The 20,557-nt window shown below is 45.0% G+C and overlaps 1 protein-coding gene across 2 annotated transcripts in view; it reads left to right on the top strand.

Annotated features, from left to right (window-relative positions):
- Positions 1–4,142: 4,142 nt before the first annotated feature.
- LOC139059262 (uncharacterized) overlaps positions 4,143–20,557 on the top strand; it is a 58,375-nt gene continuing 41,960 nt past the window's right edge. The window contains exons 1-4 of one of the 2 annotated variants that reach the window (XM_070537441.1): positions 8,591–8,628; positions 11,743–11,769; positions 12,456–12,488; positions 15,752–15,767. In XM_070537441.1, the coding sequence (XP_070393542.1) occupies positions 8,622–8,628; positions 11,743–11,769; positions 12,456–12,488; positions 15,752–15,767 (83 nt within the window). In that variant the 5' untranslated portion in view covers positions 8,591–8,621. Of the gene's footprint in view, positions 4,256–8,590; positions 8,629–11,742; positions 11,770–12,455; positions 12,489–15,751; positions 15,768–20,557 lie in introns of those variants that run through there. The other variant, XM_070537442.1, reaches the window with a different exon arrangement.

Raw genomic sequence — 20,557 nt, 5'->3', positions numbered from 1 at the left:
TTGTCCTACTTCGGGAAATGCCGATTTTTCACGCTGTTTAGGCGCATTCGAAATGATAAACGCGGCGCCGAACGCTGTACGCCCAGTCTCGTAGTTATGTTCATTCGTGGCTGAGCCAGTTGCTGGGCACTTAAGTAAGAACGAGCTTTTCACTCCTTCTTTATTTAATTTTATTTCGCAGCATGAAAGAGGGAATGAAAGTTTGCAGCTAGGGCTACGACTCGTCCACCAGCGCGTGCTCAGTACGAGTCAAAACCAAGTCTGCACTCGGAGAAGGATGGGGATGCCTCTAGACTTCTATGGTCTGCTTGTCAACTGCACAGAATTAAAATGCCTAGAGCAGACTTGTACGTAACGAATTACATGTACTCGTAATCTGTTACATTTGTAGTTTTCTAATCTAATGATTACTTTTTTACTCTTAATGGTGACTGTAATCCAACTACTTTGTTTCAATCACCAATTACACGTAATTAGTTACTTTGTTGACGAGGCAAGCTGAAACAGGGGACACAGCTTTGGGGAACCTGAATTAGGTGGGAACTATAGTAAGGCATCTGAGATCGTGCCATGCAGCAGCCTCGGCGACGGGGATGTTCAGAGGAGCACACCCGAGAGAGCTCAGCGTTTGTTCCCTGGCGTTAACGCTCAACCAGATCCTGGCCGATGAATGGAAACGGTGCCGGGATGTATCGACAACGGCGGCCACTCAGGACGTTAATACAAATAAATCACTCATCCGGACAGCTTATTTTACAGCTTTTTATTCGCCCAACCAGGCTCGTCTTCTTCAAATCCCGCCAGCAATGAAGCGCTGTGCTTCGCAGGGGAGCCAGATGCTGAGTAACGATGATATTGTCGCGAGTACATTACGACACGGCCCAACCCTCCAGTGCGCACATCGAGCGAGTCTTAATTGTCGCTGCTGAAGTCTGCACAACACACAAAGAAAGATAACTGTTTTTTTTTTTTGAAAAGCAATTGTTAGTAAAACGAAGCAACGTTGGAAGCGCCGCAGAGGACGCGATTAAAGTGCCGGGCCACCTCGTTGTGCTTACGGTACTTCTCATCATGATCATCATCAGCCTATTTTATATCCACTGCAGTATGAAGACCCCTCCCTGCGATCTCCTTACCCCTGTCCTGCGCCAACCGATTCCAACTAGCAGCCGCAAATTTCCCAATTTCGTCGTACTACCTAGTCTTCTGCGGTCCTCTATTGCGCTTCCCTTCTCTTGGGACCCATTCTGTCACCCTAATGGTTGAATGGTTATCTAATCCGTGCATTACATGACCTGCCTAGTGCAATTTTTTCTGTGAATGTTTTAATGTTAATAAACATGTCTACCTGTAGTGCGTTCCACATGTGTGTTCTTCCTTAGTGGTAGTTGAAACCATCTATCGGGTCCCGGAGCGCGTATCACGAATCCACGCATAATACTTACAAGCTACGCTATTCGGTACCAACAAAACGGTCATTATTGCTGGCACAGGTTCAATTAGCCTGCACTAACAAGCTACGCTACACTGAACGAAAAAAATGGCTGTTCTTCCTAGAACACATCTTGACCTTAACAAGCAAAATGCACCACAATGTGCCAACAAAGAGGCAATTCGTACTTTTTCAGCTGAACTTAACCTACACCATGAAGCTACGCTACTCTTTTTCAACAAAACGGCCATTCTTGCTGGTACAGCTTAACCTAACCTGCACTAACAAGCTACGCCATTTTGTACTAATAGAACAGCCGTTGCTGCAAGTATAGATCACTCAACCTGCACCAACACGCTATGTTATTCTGTGCCAAGAAAACTGCCATTCATGCTGGGACATGTTCACTTAGCCTGCACTAGAATCTGCGCTACACTGCACAAACAGCATAGCCATTCTTGCTAGTATTCGTTAGCTTGACCTTCACTAACAAGCTACGTCTATCTGTACCAGCAGAAATGGATGTTCTTGGTGTTACAGCAGTCGCCTTGGTTGATTAATGGGTATGGTGCTGGACAGCTTAGCACGAGCTCACGGGATTGAATCCCGGCCACGGTGGCCATGTTTCGATGGGGACGAATTGCGAAATACCTGCGTACATCGTGTAAGGTGCACGTTAGGGATCCCCACGTGGTTCAAATTTTTCCGGAGTCCTCTACTACGCCAGGCCTCATGATAAGATCGGTATTATGGCACGTAAAACCCCATAATTTAATTTTTGCTGTTGCAGCTTATTATGAATTGCCCTAAGAAGCTACACTATCTTGTACTAAGAAAGCGGCCATTCTTGCAGGTACAATATAGCCTGCGCTTACACGCCACGCTATTTCGTACCAGCAACACGGTCATTGTTCCCGGTGCAGTTTAACTTGAGGTGCACTAACAAGCTAGAGATTCTGTACAGACAAAACGGCCATTCTCGCTGGTAGAGCCTAACGCGGCCTGGGCTAACAAGCTACGTTATTCAGTACTAACAAAACGGCCATCCTTGCTGGTACAGCTTAATCTGCCCTAAGAAGCTGCTCTAGTCTCTAATAATAAAATGACCGTTCTGGCTGGTACATAGTAACATAACCTGTACCGACATGCTACGCTATTCTGTACTAACAAAACGGTCATTCTTGCCAGTACGGATTAACTTGACTTGCATTAACATATTAGCTATTCTGTACCGACAAAACGGCCATTCCGGCAAGTATAGAATACTTGAGCTGTGCTTGAGCTCAATTGGTAGAGCATCGCACGCGAAATGCGAAGGTTGTGGGATCGTTCCCCCCCTGCGGCAAGTTGTTTCATCCACTTTCATTTCCATTAATTCATGGTTTCTTTATTTCATTTATTAAGCACAAGTAATTTCCCCTATGTTGTCCTTGGTGTCCGTGTTTGTTGGCTTCTTATCATACGACAAATAAACATCAGGCCCCTCGGTTAACCCCCCTATCGTCTCGTTCACTACATAACGAGGGTATCGAATCCGGCAACATTGATGCCTTCAAGTAGCATGTGCGGGTTTATTGACTGGTTGCCTTCACCCAAAAGGATCACGTTCTCGTGACGGCTGCGGCAGAAAGGATGTTCCATATCCGCCGCCAAGGTCTATGAGTAGTGGCGCTGGCTAACACTCTCAGGCTTCTACTTACATTAATATCCAAAAAAGTGGATGGGGAAATGGCGCCATGGTAGCTCAATTGGTAGAGCAGCGCGCACGAAATGCGAAGGTTGTGGGATCCTTCCCCACCTGCGGCAAGTTGTTTTTTCATCCACTTTCATTTCCATTATTTCATGGTTTTTTTATTTCATTCATTAAGCAGAAGTAATCCCCTATGTTGTCCTTGGTGTCAGTGTTTGTTGGCTTCTTATCATGGGACTAATAAATATCGGGCCCCTCGGTTAACCCCCCTTTCTTCTGGTTGAGTTGTGCTAGAAATTTACGTTACTGTAACAATGAGCATTCTTACCACGAGAGGATGCCGGGTAAGCGAGAAAAGACGCAAGAACTGAACACGAGTGGGGAGGCGTCCTTGTGTCTCGCAGAGGTTTAAAATCACTGTATCGTCTCCTTGCGACTGGTTCATTGTTTATGAGCAAGGAAAATGTAATTTGCGCTAGAGCTAAATACTTAACCTAGCTTGTTTTGAAAGGTTTTCTTGTGACAAAACAGCGCAAATACAAAAACACCATGAAATTCGTGCTTCTCGCAGACAGATGGACGCGAAGATTTAGTCGCGATATGAAAGAGAAGTCTGCCACTAATTTTCCCTAGTAATAGCGGATACTTCCCTCCAAATAAATGAGACTAGTGTTTATGAATCACACTTTGCCGGAATAAGCTGGTTAAGTGTTTCTTTTAAGTGTTAAATTATTCGCTCTCGACTACATCAAAAGACAGCCTGGCGTTTGCTGTGTGTCGGCAGCAGGGGGACTGGTTAGCCTGTGGTGGAGTTTTGACTTATGCGATAGATGCATGCGCGAGTCGTAGGCTCTATACATACCGAGTTTGCACACACTGGGTCCTATTGTTTACTACCCTAGCCTTGAATTATGCTAAATGATTTATTTTTACCCTAGCCTCGAATAATGCTAAAAGATTCATTTTCGCGCCGTTTCGTGAGCCAAATTACCGTTCTGTTCCCACAAGGCTGTGAAGATAGGAACTACAACGACACCTTCCAGATTGACGGTACCGTCCAGGCACTGTTTGCGTATGACAAGTCAGACCTGATGCTCTTCACCTACGACAGTGCCTCCACGCTTCGCTTCAAGGTGAAATTGGTTGAATGGCGGCACTGACAAAAGCGGTTCGTAATGCGCATTCTCTATTATACAGCTTCCGAATTTCCAGACAGTAGGAACGGAGGGCACAACTGTGGTGCGTGCATGTGTTTAAGAACAACTAAAAATACTAAGCCGAGGTATACCCACAAGTTATTTTTGCAGAAGTCTAAGAACGTTTTGTGTGTGGAAATATACGAGTTTGTTAAGGTCCCGGTGTGACTCTTCAATCTGAATCGCCCCCGCCAAAACGAACGTATTGATGTAACACCACGTAACTTCCCTTACTGCCACAATAGGCCTCTTCGACTATGCAGCTCCGGACTCTCTGCAAACCGTCTGCGGCTTCCGGTCTGACTAGCCATGACAAGGGAGCACGTAACACTCACGTGATATAGAAATCGGGGGCTGTCCGAGGTTTCGTACGAAAGCACCGCGACCGGGCGGCACACGCGTGAATGCCGTGGTCTGCTGGTAGCTAGTCGTAGACAGCCCCCTACCCAGCGAATTCATCAGCGTGGCCTCCAAGGTGGAGCACCTCCAGGGGCCACGTCGCCGACGCAGCCATAAAGCTTGCACAGTAGAATATCACCCTGAGCGCATACAAAGTGTTCGCAAAGCGCAGATTACATCGCGCTGTCGCTCTTCGTGTCCCTTAACCGCTGTATTTACGCTAGCTCATGGCCTGCGAAATTTAGGCGCAACTGCCACATGGACATAAGCAAAATCGCGATCGTGCCACGTTGCTGTTCACGCAAAAAGCGCCAGCCGATATCCTCAAAGCTCGGGAGGCCGTCTGATAAAGGGCCAAAGCCTGTGTAATGCAGAGCGCGTGTACACCGTCCACTAATTCTGCATGTCAGGAAGCAAACGTTCGCACTTGGAACAGAAGGGAACAGCAACATAAGCGAACAGCGATCGGCGAAGCTCTGATTCCATACCACCCCCGCTGCCGGTGTGAAGTAGCCATATCCAATATGATATTGTCCCGTTGGAGTGACGGTGAATGTGAAGAACACAGTAGTGAACCGTGAATCAAGAAACTAACTCTTCATTGGGAGCACATTGGGTGCAATGCACGGAGACGAGCGCCATCTTGGGGTGCTGCAAGAAACCTAGGGGCACCTGTGTGGCCAGGCCATGACAGCAGCAGCAGCGCCCGGAAAATCGAGAGAATATGCAAAGAAAGCTCCACTATAGAAAGGAGAACTCCAGTCTTTGGGACTGGAGCGCCAGCGCAGTTTTCGTCGTTTAGCTCTCTGAAAGCCAAACAGATTTGTCTTGCTTTGCAGGCGTCTATTGGACATGCAGGGAAGTGCTAAGCAGGGCATGAACATGCCCGTTATCGAGAGCCCCAACGGCGCAAAGCTTCTAAAATGGGAAAGGAATGTGAATAGTTAGTTACTTGGCGTTTAGTTTGAAGTAAAACATACGCATTGTCTGCCTCTTTGCATATCATTTACTTGAAAGCTTTCAAGAATAAAGCTTCGCTTAACTTTAATTTAACCAAGCGTGTTGGACTTGGCATATGTTTATCTCACCTGCTGCTGGCCTCAATGTCTCCAGATATTCAACATTTCATTACCCTGTTCATGGAGAGTTTCAATACCCATTGAAAGGACGACAAATACTTTGGATTCGGGATTACGCTGATTCTCAACTATGGCACGCACGCGCACCCACTTAGGAGACAGGCGGAAACAATAGGCAGGAGAAATGCAAGACTGAGAATTTTTTATCCTCCATTACCCATTCTACGAACGGTTACTTTGCCGTATCCGCGCACAAACCTTTATTTTCACAACTTGGTACAGCCTGGTTCTTACTGCATTAATAAATTTTTGAAAGCAAATTCTATCTACTGGTCCTTATTTCTCTGTCCTGTTGCTGGTTTATTACGCAAGAAAAAAGGCTCCAGCCAACTCCGATTCGTACTGTTGGTTTAAATATAAGTGCTTTGATACCACTCCCACTTGAGGCATTGCCATGATATTCTAGCGATGCGGATCTGTTTGAATGCTCTGTGCGATTTCATTCAAGCTACGAACTGTTTACAATACTGATTCCTGTTTTTCTTACTACCTATATCGTATTTCTAAATTTCTTCCATTCGAAATCGTTCAATGATCCTTCTTTTTTCCTTTTTTAGGTGTAATCATTCTTCAGCTGGTCTCATTTGAAATGTTTCATTTTCTGCCGCATTTACAAACTAGTAAAGGAGAGGGAACGTAGGGCAAAAGGCTCCTTCGTGCAGCTTGAAGACCGCCCGGCAGCCGCTGATCACATGGCAACATTTAATGAAAATGACAGTGAGAGTTTACAATTATAACTTCAAACGCGATGCATTCACGCCCATTTCAGAGTACCACATAATCCCAAGGCTAACATTAAACCGAGAAAACTATCTTAACACAGAACACGTCATACATATACTAAACTGTCACTCTTAGGCGCCAGTTCCTTTGGCGAATGTCGACGTTGGCGTTGTCTCGTAACCTAGCGAACGAGCGCAGTGAACGATGAAAGGGAATGCGGAGCGCAGCGGGAGGTGAAAGACGGCGATAGCGGAGAGAGCGCGAAAAGAAAAGCGGAGGAGGAGGGTATAGTGAGAGCGTGAGAAGAAAAGCGTAGTGCCGCGCAAGACGGGCTTTGCGGCGACGATGGCTGCGAGTCGCCGCCAGAGTAGCGCGCGTCGTCTCTACGGAAACAAAGCGCTGCATGAGCGGACGTCTGTCTGCAACGACTGCTGGCGAATCGAGCCCATGCGCCGCCTGTCGTGATCTCCTAATTAGTGAGGCAGTTGCGCCATATTGCCATCCATTAGCAACGTGCAGAGTGAGATAATTTGTCCGTGCCAGCCAATATATCGCGAAATAAAAACACGTATGCAGCTCAACTGAAATTTTCTATTGTAATTATCATAATTACTGGAAATATACACTCAGGCTAGTAAAGTGGTAGACCAAGTAAAATTGAAATCATTGCAGAAGATTGGCAACTGGTGTAATAAAAATGGCATGCAAATTGACACCCATAAAACAATGCGCATTAGGATTACTGATACATAAACACCTCTCCATTTTGAGTACACAATTTTCGGTACAGACATCAAGCGGGTGAATACTGAATTTTGGGCTCACGTTAACGGAGCCTTTAAAGTGGGATGTCCATATGGATCACATATCTAGATGAGCATTTAAACAGCTAGGTTTTTTGAAGTGCGAACTAGTTCATACATTCACCCAAGAGAAACTAATCGCGTACAAAACACTAATTAGACCCATCTTAGGATATGCAGCAATGGTTAGGAACCTGCACCAAAAGCACTTGACCGACATGTCAGAAAAGTCCAGAACAGGCCACTTAGGTTTGTTCATGCAAAGTATGCAAGGCAAGAGAGCGTTACTGCGCTCCGTATGCCTGCCCATGTCGCAACTCTAGCTAGCCGGCGTAAGCTAACCTGCCAAAGGTTTCTTTTTTCTTTTTTCCCACAATTGAGTAAATATCAATAAAGACGAAAACTTGAAAACTACGAAGCGTCACTCGAGTAGAAATAATCACGACAAATGTAGATGCCCCTTCCTCACACGCTATAACATGTTTAAGTATTGATTCTTTCCTTTAGCTATCGAAATGTGGAATTACTTCCCCAGTGATGTTGTCAATGCTGAATCAGTTGGCGCATTTTTGCCTCATCTGGAATATTATTTCGAATTACTGCACTTTGCCGCTTTTGTTTGGTGCGCAAAGAAAAGCGAGAACATTGCATCGCGCTTGTATTTACACGTTCGTCTGTTCAAACGAATTTTTCATTTTCTTCTTTTTTATTGTCTCTGTTCATATTATCGCTTTCGCACAGTGCATAACCTTTTACTACTGCATTCTTGTTTTATCTTCAACATGCTTAAAGTTCTGATATGCCCGCTGAAATATTCAGATGTGTAGTCCATTTATTGCTTTATTGTTATTGTCATCTATGCTTACAACGTATAATGCCTTTTTATTTGTTATTCGTTAACATGGAGTCCTTGTACCTCGTATGCCCTTTCTTATATAGGCACGAATACGCTTACATTATTGAATAAATGAGTAAATCAGTGATTTCTGTAGTTATTAAAAAGAGTGCATGCACAAAGACATTCTTTTCTAGTTTGTCAGCGCTTCTGAATTATATACTAGTCGTTGGCTCTCAGTTTTTTATTTTACAGTTGTTTATTATTTCCTGGAAATATTATGTTCGCGTAACGCGACAACCACCTCTTTCATCGCTCATCCCGCATTGTGGGTACATGCCATGTTTTGAAAGCTTATCATCGTCATCGCCTTCTATTCTGTACCTTGAGCCATTATCGGCGCCATGAGCGGTGAGTTGGTATTCTTTTGTCGTTTCTTCCGTCGTCACTACAAGTGAGCAGGCGTCAGTGATATAATAATTATAGGCGCTCGTAAGCACGGTATAGTGCCGGCACTCTCTGTATTATGACACATATTCAACGGATGCCTTTTTGTATCAGGCAGACAAGTGGACTGATCTCGCAAAGTCATGAGTGCCGATTCTGACATCAGCGCATGACATTGTTCTCGAGGACTTTAGAAGTCGGCTTAAGAGCTGCAGATCCCGCAGACAGTGCCATGAAAGACTTGGGTGGTCCGATCCCGGTAATGGCATGGCACCGCCGTCCCTAAGGCCTCGGTTATAAACGAAGCTTCTTGGCCTCCTAAAGCTTAGCTCTTAGGCACGCGTTGTTGCGGCGAACATCGGCGTCGTACCTCGTAATCGAGCGAGGCTGTGAGCACTGCGAAAGATGAGAGCGAACGCAGAGTGCAGCAGGAGGTGAAAGACGGTGATGGCGAAGAGAGCGCGAGAGGGAAAGTACAGGAGTGTCTTGCCGCGCAAGAAGGACTATGCGGCGACGATGGCTATGAGATGGCGGCAGAGTAGCGCACGTTCGTCTGTTGAGCAAAGCGCTGCATGAGTGGAGGTCTGGCTGCGGCGGCTGCTGTGAATCACGCCAATAGGTCACACACACGTTGGCTCTCGCGATTTCCCACTTAGCGAGGCAGTCCCGTCGCACTTGGCTATAATTGGAACGTGCCGCACGAGACAGATTGTCCACGCCAAACAATATATCGCGAAATGAATATACAGCTCTGCTCGAATATCGCATTAGGGAGTACCATAATTGCACCGACGGTAATACCATAAGATGCACCGATGGCGGGACACCTTCGTGTTTTGCGTACATACGACCACATACGACGCCAGTTCTTCTGGCCGGGTCTCTACCTCTCCGTGCGTGATTATGTCGCAACTTGCGAGTTTTGTCAGTGCCGGAAGAAACCTCCCCTGCCACCTGTCGGACGTCATCTAATTCAAGTTCCCTCTGAAACGTTCTTTCCTGTAGGCCTTGACCTGCTTGGCCCTTTTGTGACGACGACTAGAGGGAATAAGTGGATCGCCGTCACTACTTATTCCGCGACACGCTACGCGATAACAAAGGCGTTGCCAACTATTTGCGCAGCAAACGTCGCCGATTTTCTCCTCCATGATGTCATTCTCCATAACAGTGCACCTCGACAGTTACTTACAGACGGCGGCCGCTCGTTCTTGTCTCGAGTTGTCGATGACCTCCTTCGCTCTTGTGCCACTGAGCACAAGCTATCCACCGCCTTCCACTTACAAACGAATGGTCTTACGGAACGTCTCAACCGAAGACTCACAGAGATGCTGTCAATGTACGTCTCCAACGATCACTGCGACTGGGACGCCACGCTGGCCTACGTGACATAAGCGTATAACTCGTTCGGACATGACACCGCAGGATCTTCACCCTTTTATCTTTTGTGTGGTGGCGACCCCACATTGCCGTTTGAGACCATCCTCCTTTTTGTGCCACCTGTTACGACTGAGTACGCTCGTGAAGTCATCGATCCCACTCATATGGCGCGTCAAGTCGCCCGATCTTGTTTATTAACCTCGCACCATATAGAAAAAGAGCGTTACGGTTGGTGCCATTGCGATGTTAAGTTCGCCCCAGGTGCTTGGATGCTCCTTTGGTCATCATGTCGTCGGGTCGGCCTTTCCCAGATGCTTCTCTCTCACTGCACAGGGCCTTATGAAGTCCTACGTCAAGTTAACGACGTCAATTATGAGATCTCGCAGTTTCAATTTGATCCTAACTCAAGTCCGCCGCCTGTTGATATTGTGAACGTTTCGCTGCTGAAGCTATACTTCGCTCGCAGTTCTTCGCCTAAAATTCGCCGAGACGGCACTTCAGCACCCGCGGGTCCTGTTACAGAAAGATAAAAGAAGAGAAAGGAAGAAGATCGCAAGACGCTGGCTGCTGCTTGTTGTTACTTGTCAGTCATCTTAACTACATTGACTCTGCTTGTATATATATGGTAAATACAGTAGGTCTATAATGCTAACGTCCCCGTGAGAATATTATAACAAAGCTGTTACCCTCTAGTTGGCAGGGATTTTTCGCAGCCACCGTCCGTCGCCAAAAAAAAAAAACCTTCAACAATTCAACCTAAAAGTCCATACATTCTTTCGTATCACGCATTCCACAAGCAGCACAAAATTCGTTTCAGTAAGTAACAAGCACAAAACAAATATCCAAACCACATATTTGATGATAACGTGCTCCCGCTACCAATGTGAAGCACGCAGCGATCGCCGCAGGCGCTACCGGATAAAGATCACAGTTGCGCAAGCTGCCGCGGCGACGGCAGATTGCGACGTTGGGAGTGACGTCACGAGCCTTTCATATATGAAAGAACCAGCCTAACAACTGATTTTATTCTTGTTGGAGCACCGGTATGCGCAGCCAACGCATAATTAGGAGGGACAGCGTGAATACGAGGAGCGGCAAAGGGAAAAGAAACGGCAAAGCCACCAGCGGCGGCGTGCTGCCAAAATTGACTAACTTCTCTCTTAACAGGCTCAGCGCAAGCGCCAAGCCCGAGAGGATCGGAATGTTATTACTAGTCGGCGACTTTATAAGCGACATTGCGAAACCCCAGAATGACTGGTTTCTGTCGTTTGCCAGTAACAACTTTGGACTGGCCTGCTACAACAACCCATATAAACCAACCACGTGGCACATGTCGAGCTTGGATTTATTCGTGGCCTCGAATGTAGCGAGCGTAGTAGCGGAACCAACTGCGGCGTACCATAGCTGCCACAAAGTGATTGACACTATCACGAAATCTTAAAGCATTGCATAATCACTTCAGCAGTTGTGCTGGTTTTCAACGGCGTCGCTAGATAACCGCTTTCGCAAGGCCGGAATAACGAGACAATATAGGCAGCATACTTTCGATAACTTTTATGGGCAACAACCATGGCTACAGAGCTGCTTGAGCGAAACATTCTTGCGACTTTTAAACCCAGAAGTAATAATCTACTTACATGGTATAGTTATCTGTTGCGTGATCGTATCTTGCGCCATTAACACATTTTTTTTTCTTTTCAGAGAGAATCCCATACCAAGCTCGAAGAGGTAGGTATACAAGAAACTGGAAGTGTTCACTTAATCTGTGCTGTTCTTATATAAAACTGAGAATAACCATTGTTCCGCGTTCCTTTAGCCGTTCACTCGTTCTGTCATACGTAGTATTTGTTCTAGACTAGAGGATTGCGAATCAGTCTGTGAGCAATAAGATAGCGTGATTTACTGTAATGTCTAGAACGAAGAATATTTAACAACGTGAAAGCTGTGCAAGAAAATTGAATTATGCGGCGCCATGCGAAGGAGCTTCTACAGGGGCATTTACCTACTTTCTCATAATGCGCCATTTTTAACTATTACGGCAAAAGAAATTACGGAGCGCTGATGGTATAACAATAAAACGCACCTTGTATCCCATTTCCCTTTATTTTATTTTTTGTTTTAGAAATTTACTTCAAGGGCCACATGCGCAATGCGACCCGAATTTCTACTTCCACAACATTTAGACACCGATACTTGAAAGAAGTGCCTAAACCAAGCCACGCTTACCGATGTAGTAGGTCGGACGAAGAAGTTTACTGTACGCGAATCACATGATTTTCCTCTGTAAGAGATACTCATATCCAAGTGATTCATGCGCGTTTTTTTATTCACTCCAATATGCAGTGCAAGAAGGTGAAAATGTTTTCTTCAAGCGCAGAACATTGTCTGATCTGTGCACTTGTTTCTTTTTTCAGCTCCGTTCTTGGTTCGGCAACCCAGCGGCAGCGGTAAGTTGGTGCTCCATGGCGGTGCATGTACACATGTCAATGTGCCATTAGGGAATGGATGATTTGAATAATAGCTAAAGGGAACCGTGTCAGCAGGGCGATAAAACGTACACATTGTGGCTATGACCATGTCGCGTAGCCTTCGCGGTCATTGTAGTACAAATAGAAGTTTAACACTGCAATGAAGAAGGCGCTGCATCAGGACACTAGGTACAGTACTGTGGTCAATGAATACTGGATTCAATAATCTTTATTCAAGAGCAGCACAGTAAGGGTGCCAGAAGTTCCGCGTAGACTTATTCTGTCCTGTAGATTGGATTAAACATTTGGGTAATCAACGTGTTCGGCTTGATAGCTTATGCGAATAGAATATATTTTTTTGAAAACCTGTACCCCAGACAGATGTGCATTGTTTTGAGTTCTTAGATGGAGTCAACTAGGTAATCCGCATCGCGTAACACTCATACATGCTTTTAACTGACAATATACTAAAGACATCGCCTAGGATTTCTTTATTGCTGATTCATTCTATATTGCGCAAGTATATGCGAAATGAAATACGAAAACATTTCTCCAAAGAACTCATTAGGCCAGACACCCATATGTCTAAAAATAATATTGAGCACGATGGTAAAGGCAAATGTATGTACTACAGTAGTGATGTTCGGTACTTTAATCTCCTCTTGCGATTTCTTCTATAGATACAAAAAATATGGGCTTGCCTAAACAAAGGAAACAATTTTCGTGGCTGCGAGAATCTTATCATCCCGTGCGCTTAGGATAGAACCACTAATCAGCTTGCTTTTGTCACGATAAAATTTGCTGTGTAATCGAGGAGTACATCGGGCATACGTGAACATTTTGGAAAATATCTAGGTTGTACAGCTATCTTGATTCTCGTCGAGAAAAGTAGAAAGAAACCTCTAAAGAAGGGAGTCGGGCAAATAGACACAATCTCTACAAATTTGACTGCCTGCTTGGAAGAAGTATTGAAGCTATTAACTGGGAAGGCTCAGGAGTGAGGATCAATGGCGAATATCTCAGCAACCTTCGCTCTGCAGATAACATTGTCCGATTCAACAACACAGGGTGCAAATTGCGAAAAATGATAGAGAACCTTAAGAGAAATTGGGATTGAAGATTAATATGCAGAAGACAAACATAATGCTCAATAACCTGGCAAAGGAACTAGAGTTCAGGATCGCCAATCAGCCTTCAACGTCTGCGATGGCGTACGTATATCTAGGTGAATTACTAGCAGGGGACCGTGATCACGAGAAGGAACAGAAGAATTATGTCCAGAAATTGTGGACATTCTTCTTCGGAACATCGCGGCAATGCAAAAGTGTTACTCAATGGAAAAAAAGTAAACAAAAAAATATATTTCGGAATGTCCCCTGAATATGCAAAAGTTTCAACTATCTACAGCGAGAAGGTAGCCCCTTCTAACAACATATACAATAATGGCACTTATAGGCGGAGCATTGGTGGTGCGTTCAAGCAATGTTTTGGTGAGGGATGAGCGGCGCAGCCACACGACAGGAGCAAATCGTTTTGCACCCTCCCGGAAGAGGACACACTAAAAAAAAGCGCCAAATATAAAATGCAACGCGATTTAATAGAGCTGGCGTTGGAAGGGTAATGGTAGAGGGAGTGTTATGCATTCTGTTTGCACCCACAGGTTTATGAGAGACAGCCGAGGCGGTAGAAAGTGATTATGCGCGTGCACGTCTTGAGCGTGCCTACGTATGGCTGTATGCGCATCGCGTGTATGTGTGCGCCTGCGTGTGCCTCCGTATTTGCATTTGCATGAGCGCTAGTCGTGTATGCGTGTGTGAGAATTCTTCGGCGTGTGTGCAATGCTACGTATGCGTGTGCGTGGGCGTGTAAGTGCGTGCAAGTGCATGTGTGCGTGCGCTTCCGTGCTTGAGGTGCATGCATGGGCGCATGTGCATGTGTACGCATGCGAACGTCTGTGTTCGTGTTTCAGAGTGCACGCGTGCGAACAGTAGTGTGACCGTTTTTGTGCGCATGGATGCGTGTATGTGTGCGTGCGTGTGCGTGCGTGTGCGTGCGTGTGTGTGCGTGCATGCGTGTGTGTGTGTGTGTGTGTGTGTGTGTGTGTGTGTGTGTGTGTGTGTGTGTGTGTGTGTGTGTGTGTGTGTGTGTGTGTGGGTGGGTGGGTGTGTGTGTGTGTGTGTGTGTGTGTGAGAGAGAGAGAGAGAGAAAGAGAGAGCGAACATTTTACTACTTACGCCTATTCTTGGAAAGAAACGCAACCTGGAGATCATGTAAATGCATATTTAAATTTACGGGACCAGAACGAATGACGCTGAACTTATAGCACTATATTTTTCTGAAAGGAAACAAATAAAAATAAAGCTCCTGTGACGTTAGTATTGCCGTCCTTGATCGCCACGGCCCCGTGAGAGGCTGCTATGTGGTTCAACTTTGTTATCTTCCATCGGCGGCAGCGCAAGTCTTAAGGGCAACGACCTGTTAAATCTGCACTATCATTGAATCGAGCATCGTTTCTTTGAACAAGCAAGCTTTGGGCAGCGTACATTCGCTGCTACGTTGAAATGTCAACTTTAAACGGCTTGCCTTCGTGAAAACAACGTGAATAAAGATCCAAAGTCGTCTAGCCGCAAGGAACATGCTCACCGAGCCATATCATTGATGACAATATCAGAAGAGGCTGGAAGCGGTTTGGGCGGCGACGTTTTTCCGCGTCAGTTACGCTTTCAGAGAGAGCCTAATTGTAAAATATTTGTTCTTAGTTCTTACAGGACCTTGTTTAATAACGATATATTCGCTCAGCAACACAACCTAGAAGACGGCATCCAAACTACTCATATGCTTTAGCCACTCAAGATCAATTATTTATAATCAACGTAGTTTCGTGGATTACGCACACAACTGCTCAACTTGCTCCGTAACCGGAGGTTACCATCGGATCACTCAAATAATAATGCCAGGAAGATTTACATTTTTATGGCCATTTACTTTTTGCACTGTCGAGGCTTGTTACCAACTTTGTTCGGTAGAGCGGAAAGCGGACGAAACGTAAAGATGGCCAGCGTCACCATTGCTCAAATCCAGTTGTCTAATTATTATTATTTCTCTACCGTCTGAGTCGATTTGCAGCCGCTTCTACAAAGCTGTAATCATGTAGTGTAGCGTTTCTCATATCACGACATACTACCTCCGTATATGGGAAAGTGTTCTGTTCGACTGCGTTTTCTCATTCTTCATTCGTTTAGGTTTGACGTTCTACGAGTAAGTATGCTTGTGCAAATATATTGGTTGTCCGGGCCCCTATATTACGGTGTACTGGAATGGGGCAGTGTGTCGTCCGTACAGCAATACAACGGGAGAACCTGAGACGCTTTTGCGATGACGCCACCAGCAGGGCGCTGCGATCCACCGGCGTGCCTGACGCGCGAAATCTAAACATGTTGTGCAACACTTCCTGCTTTCATAAATAAAAACACTCTCAAAACAATTCAAAAGAATATAATTAACAAAAATAACCACTACAAACTGTTACGATACATCAATAATGGCTTCTAAGCTAGCTCGTTTCCAACTACAGATCATGCAGTGTTCCTAATCGTCTGCTCAGCGTTTCGGTTGCACAAGACAAACACTCCTCTAATCGTTCCGTTCGGTAGGGACGCATATGTTTTTAGTATTTCGAAACACACGATGATAAGAAGCCCAGAGGGAGCACCTGCACTGTGCCTGGTGGGTTGCATGAGATTCCTTTCATGTTTCATCAGCAAGAAAGGCGGTCGCCAGGTTTCATTGAAAAAATACACACAAACACACACACACACACACACACACACACACACACACGCACACGCACACGCACACACACACACACACACACACACACACACACACACACACACACACACACGCACACGCACACGCACGCACACGCACGCACACAGATATTTACAAATAAGTGCTTCCCGTGCACATAAAGAATGTGCGAACGCGGCAGGAAAAACCACAGCAAGCAATCAGCGAGCTCCGTACGTACATGCATGACCTCCGCGACAGTCATAACTTTTGAATCCCGGAAGCCCTGTGTTCCACCATTAGTTTTCCTCTTGCCAGCAATGAATCCAAGCTGCAGCAACAGGTGGCGCTGCAGTAGACCGGCGTGCTCCAGCAGCCCCAGCCGTCATCGCACAAAGAAGCACGTTTTCGCCGCCGGAAGATACGCTGCCCAATTCCAGTACACCATACCAATATGCCTTGAGCATGGACGCCATCATTGTTGCTAAAAGGTACTCGTGTAATTGCTGTCATCAATGAACAACTGCTAAATTTATTAAAACACCCGTTTTCTCTTAACTTTCTTGTTAAATTAAGCGTTCTAGGGAATATTGTGAAGGTACCCAACCGTTCGTAGGGATTTTTATCAATCTTAGAAAAGCCAAGCAATTGTTTGGTGGTATGGTCACTGGAGAAACGGTGAAACCAGCCAGCCCTTGCCCATGTTTCTAGCGGAGTGCTCTCAACAGCACTTTCCGTTCACTTCAGAAGTGCGGAAACCCTCTACACTCGAAACCCTCTACACTTGAGCGTGCTCCTCGCCTCTTGTCAGCTAATTAGATAAGAAAAAACGCTCAATGTAGGCAATGTTATTCGTTTTGAAAGCAAAGAGAGGTTGTCTCCTACAAACGAGGAGAGCGTTTGATTGGGCTGTTGAGGCAACACTGCGGGTCACCGCTCGATGTTTGCGTCAACGGCTGCGTAAATTAGACGTCACGAGGTTGGAATAAAGACATATTGGAGTAGTTTTACGTTATAGGGCCCTTGGAGCGGATGCGTGCTTGTTAAAAACGTCAGCAAGAGATTGAACAGAAGCTCGCAGAAAAAGCTGAACAAAGAAGGCCAACGTAGAACACCGTGTAACTGCTGTTCGCAATGCTTAAGTGTAAGTGCATAAAGGAGTCACCAGAGCACCAGCGTTTTTATGGAAAATTTGTGATTGTGGCTACATGTTTTCCTGCTTACTTCAATCCAATCGCCAGCTGAAATAATCCGAGTGCTACAGAAAAGATCTGAGTGCCATACTATATATTTCAAGTGCAGAACATTTAATCCTAGCGCCAAAATATTTAACCTCGTTGCCGGCGCGTATATATCTTGTGGCAGCTAAGTGGCGACACATTCATGCAAGCTCCAACAACCTAAATTTAAGTTCGCGTCATTTTATTCTGTGCAAGGAGAGCAACAAGATTCCGCATGAAAGTGGCTGAAATGCCGAAATACAGTAAGCGGAAGAAGACAGCACTAGTTTTTTGTCGTCGCTACTAACATTTATAAAGTGAGTAACTGTGGTATGATGCTTGAGGAGAATAGAGGTGATTATCAATGTGCAATTACAAAGAAGAGACAGCCCTAAAGCGGCTGGGTAAGGAGCTTTATGCGTAAACGTGATGGCTTGTTTTTCCTGCTAGATGTAAACGGAAGGGCAGGTTCTTGCATAATTTTTGTGTAGGTATCGCGAAATAAAAAATGGACTTTTCAGCAAGTTTAATTAAATTATTTTCATTCGATTTTAGCGCGCGCTAATTTTGCCTGTAAGACGCGCCAGTGATTTTCCGGGGCTGAAAATTTATTTTTCTGTTTACTCACAAGCCCTAAAGGTCTATTCGGGCGTTACACGAGGGGGGAGGGAGCCAGTTACAATAACAAACGTACAAAAAAGAACAACATTGGTACGATACGATGACATAATTATATACGCAAAAAACATTAGCAAGTAAGCGCTGAACACAGAAATAATCGGAAATATAACAAAATTTTCATCTCTAAGCAAAAACATCATGATTTATGACAGATACAATGTGCCTCGGTAGTTTATTCCAATGGTATTGTGCCAAAAGTAGTAGTGAATGACGATACAGATTAGTGCGTGCTTTAAATTAAATGAGGGATCAAAACGCTGAAATATACTGTGAGATACATTGATGTGAGATTCGCAGAATGACTTGCACAGTATCCCCCCCCCCCCTCCGAAAGGAATGCTGATAGTCGTCCGCTAGTAGACAATAAATTTGTGCCAGAATGCGATCAGCCGTGTACTTGATTAACCGAAATTCTTTGACGGTTATGAATAAATTAATTGACTAGTGCCAAGTTTTCAATAAATGCACTTTTTAAAGTCTCTGAAACATGTAAAAAAAAAGCACTTCTCAAAAACCTTACGGTTTTACACGGAAAAGTCTGACCATTAGGTGACATTTATTTTCATGCGAAATACCGCTGCCATTATTTGAGAAGTGCTAGCAGCGACCACAAAAATTAATGCGGTCGTCTTCCAGCACCATAAGCCGCTGTTCCAGTCATTTTAATTCGCAATACCGCTGTTTTTCGTCTATAGATTAAATGGGCTAGGACTTGGATGAAAGCTGCTGGAGCTTGAATTAAATTCACTGGAACGCGGCCTATTCGCGATGGTGTTGAAGATAACTACGTATGTTGGCGCTCGGATTAATTGAGTGACACATAAATAAATGGTCTGGGGCTCAGTTTATATCTGTATCTCTTGGATTATTTCAGCTGACGCGTGGATTAACGAATAAAAACCTGCAGAAGCACTTACTGAAAATGTTCTATGTCTGGTTTGGCGGTTTTCAAAACGTAACTTACTTACGAAGTGTATATTTTGATTAAAATGTGGGAAATATTGGGGCCGACCTGCAAGTAAATTGATATGTACGTGAAATATAGGTTGAATGAAACTCTCTAAAGCCGAGTTTTCGGCCTGTTTATGGGCGTTGTAAGGAATGCTTACGAAGTTTTCAGCTGCCTGGGAGGACAAAATATGACAGGAGCCATTCTATGGATGACTCCTAAAAGTTCCAAATCTGTAGGTTATTTGCCTGTCAGAAATAGTTTTCATTATAGGCGTGCAGTTGATTTCCCAGGTCTTATTGGTGAACTAAGTGAGGCAGGTTGTTTATATTTCGTTGAAGTACCACGCAAGTTGTGAGCGATGAATGATGAACGCTTGATTCAGGTAGGTTGATTAGTGTATTTGTAGAAAAGTACTTCTTCAAGCATTCTAGACTGTCATACCGCCGTTATCCGGAATGTTTTCGACAGTCCTAAGAGAACTGTAAAAGTCACCGAGTTCCCATGCAGAGAAAATTGAGGACATGTTGTTCGTAATGTGTTCGTAAACTTTTACGTGCCCTACTTAATTAGATGCTGTGCACATAACTAGTAAACCCTCGTTTTTCCTTATTCCCATGCGGTATACGAGCTCCGTGGTATATACGTTTCCCGGGCGGGCTTATTTATCTCAACGAGTCACTTTGTCCGTTTGGAGAAAATAAGTGTCACGTTATGAATGGTGTGCTGGCAAAATTCACAGTGAATGCGTTAGTTTTGAGTGAGTAGTTTTAAGAAAGTTTTAAGATAGTTTTAAGTGCGTAGTTTAAGTGAGTAGTTTAATGAGCAGTTTTAAGAAATTACGTGCGCAACCGCTCTGGGTCGTTAAGAGCGTGCCTGACGAGTGGTGTAGATTATATGTGCTTGCCCTGACAGAATTACAAGCGTCATCAAGATAACATTTAGGGACCATTGCAGGCACATTACCGGGACCCACAAGCGAAACATTTGCAGAAAGTGTTCGGACGGGTGTTCCTCTTTGCTTGGGTGATTGTTTCCTTTTTATCGCGTTTCCGCGCTTATGGGCTTTGCTTTGAGACGGGTAACTGCTCGCGAGTGTTCTTTCATCCGAACGCGGTCCTCGCAAGGATTTATTGGTGTCCCACCGTACGTTGTAGTTCGCGTACGTTACTTGGTAATACTTCGCACCAAATGGCACACCTCCAAGAAAAAGCGCCCTCTGTGATGCACGTCGTGCAGCATCTTTGTTTTGTGTATTTGTCTAGCCTGCATGCACTCTTCAAGGGTTGCTAAGGTGAAACGCTACAGGAGTTGAGCAGGCATCCTTTCGGTGCTCTGTTGTTGTTCATTGGGTGATGTTAGGCCGATTTTTCGCGAGGAAGGTGAAGGTCGATGTTTGAGTTCTGCAA

This window comes from Dermacentor albipictus, chromosome 4 (assembly GCF_038994185.2).
Source record: "Dermacentor albipictus isolate Rhodes 1998 colony chromosome 4, USDA_Dalb.pri_finalv2, whole genome shotgun sequence".
NCBI lineage: Eukaryota > Metazoa > Arthropoda > Arachnida > Ixodida > Ixodidae > Dermacentor > Dermacentor albipictus.
Note: the sequence above shows the minus strand (reverse complement) of the source record. Positions and strands in the feature narration are given on the sequence as shown.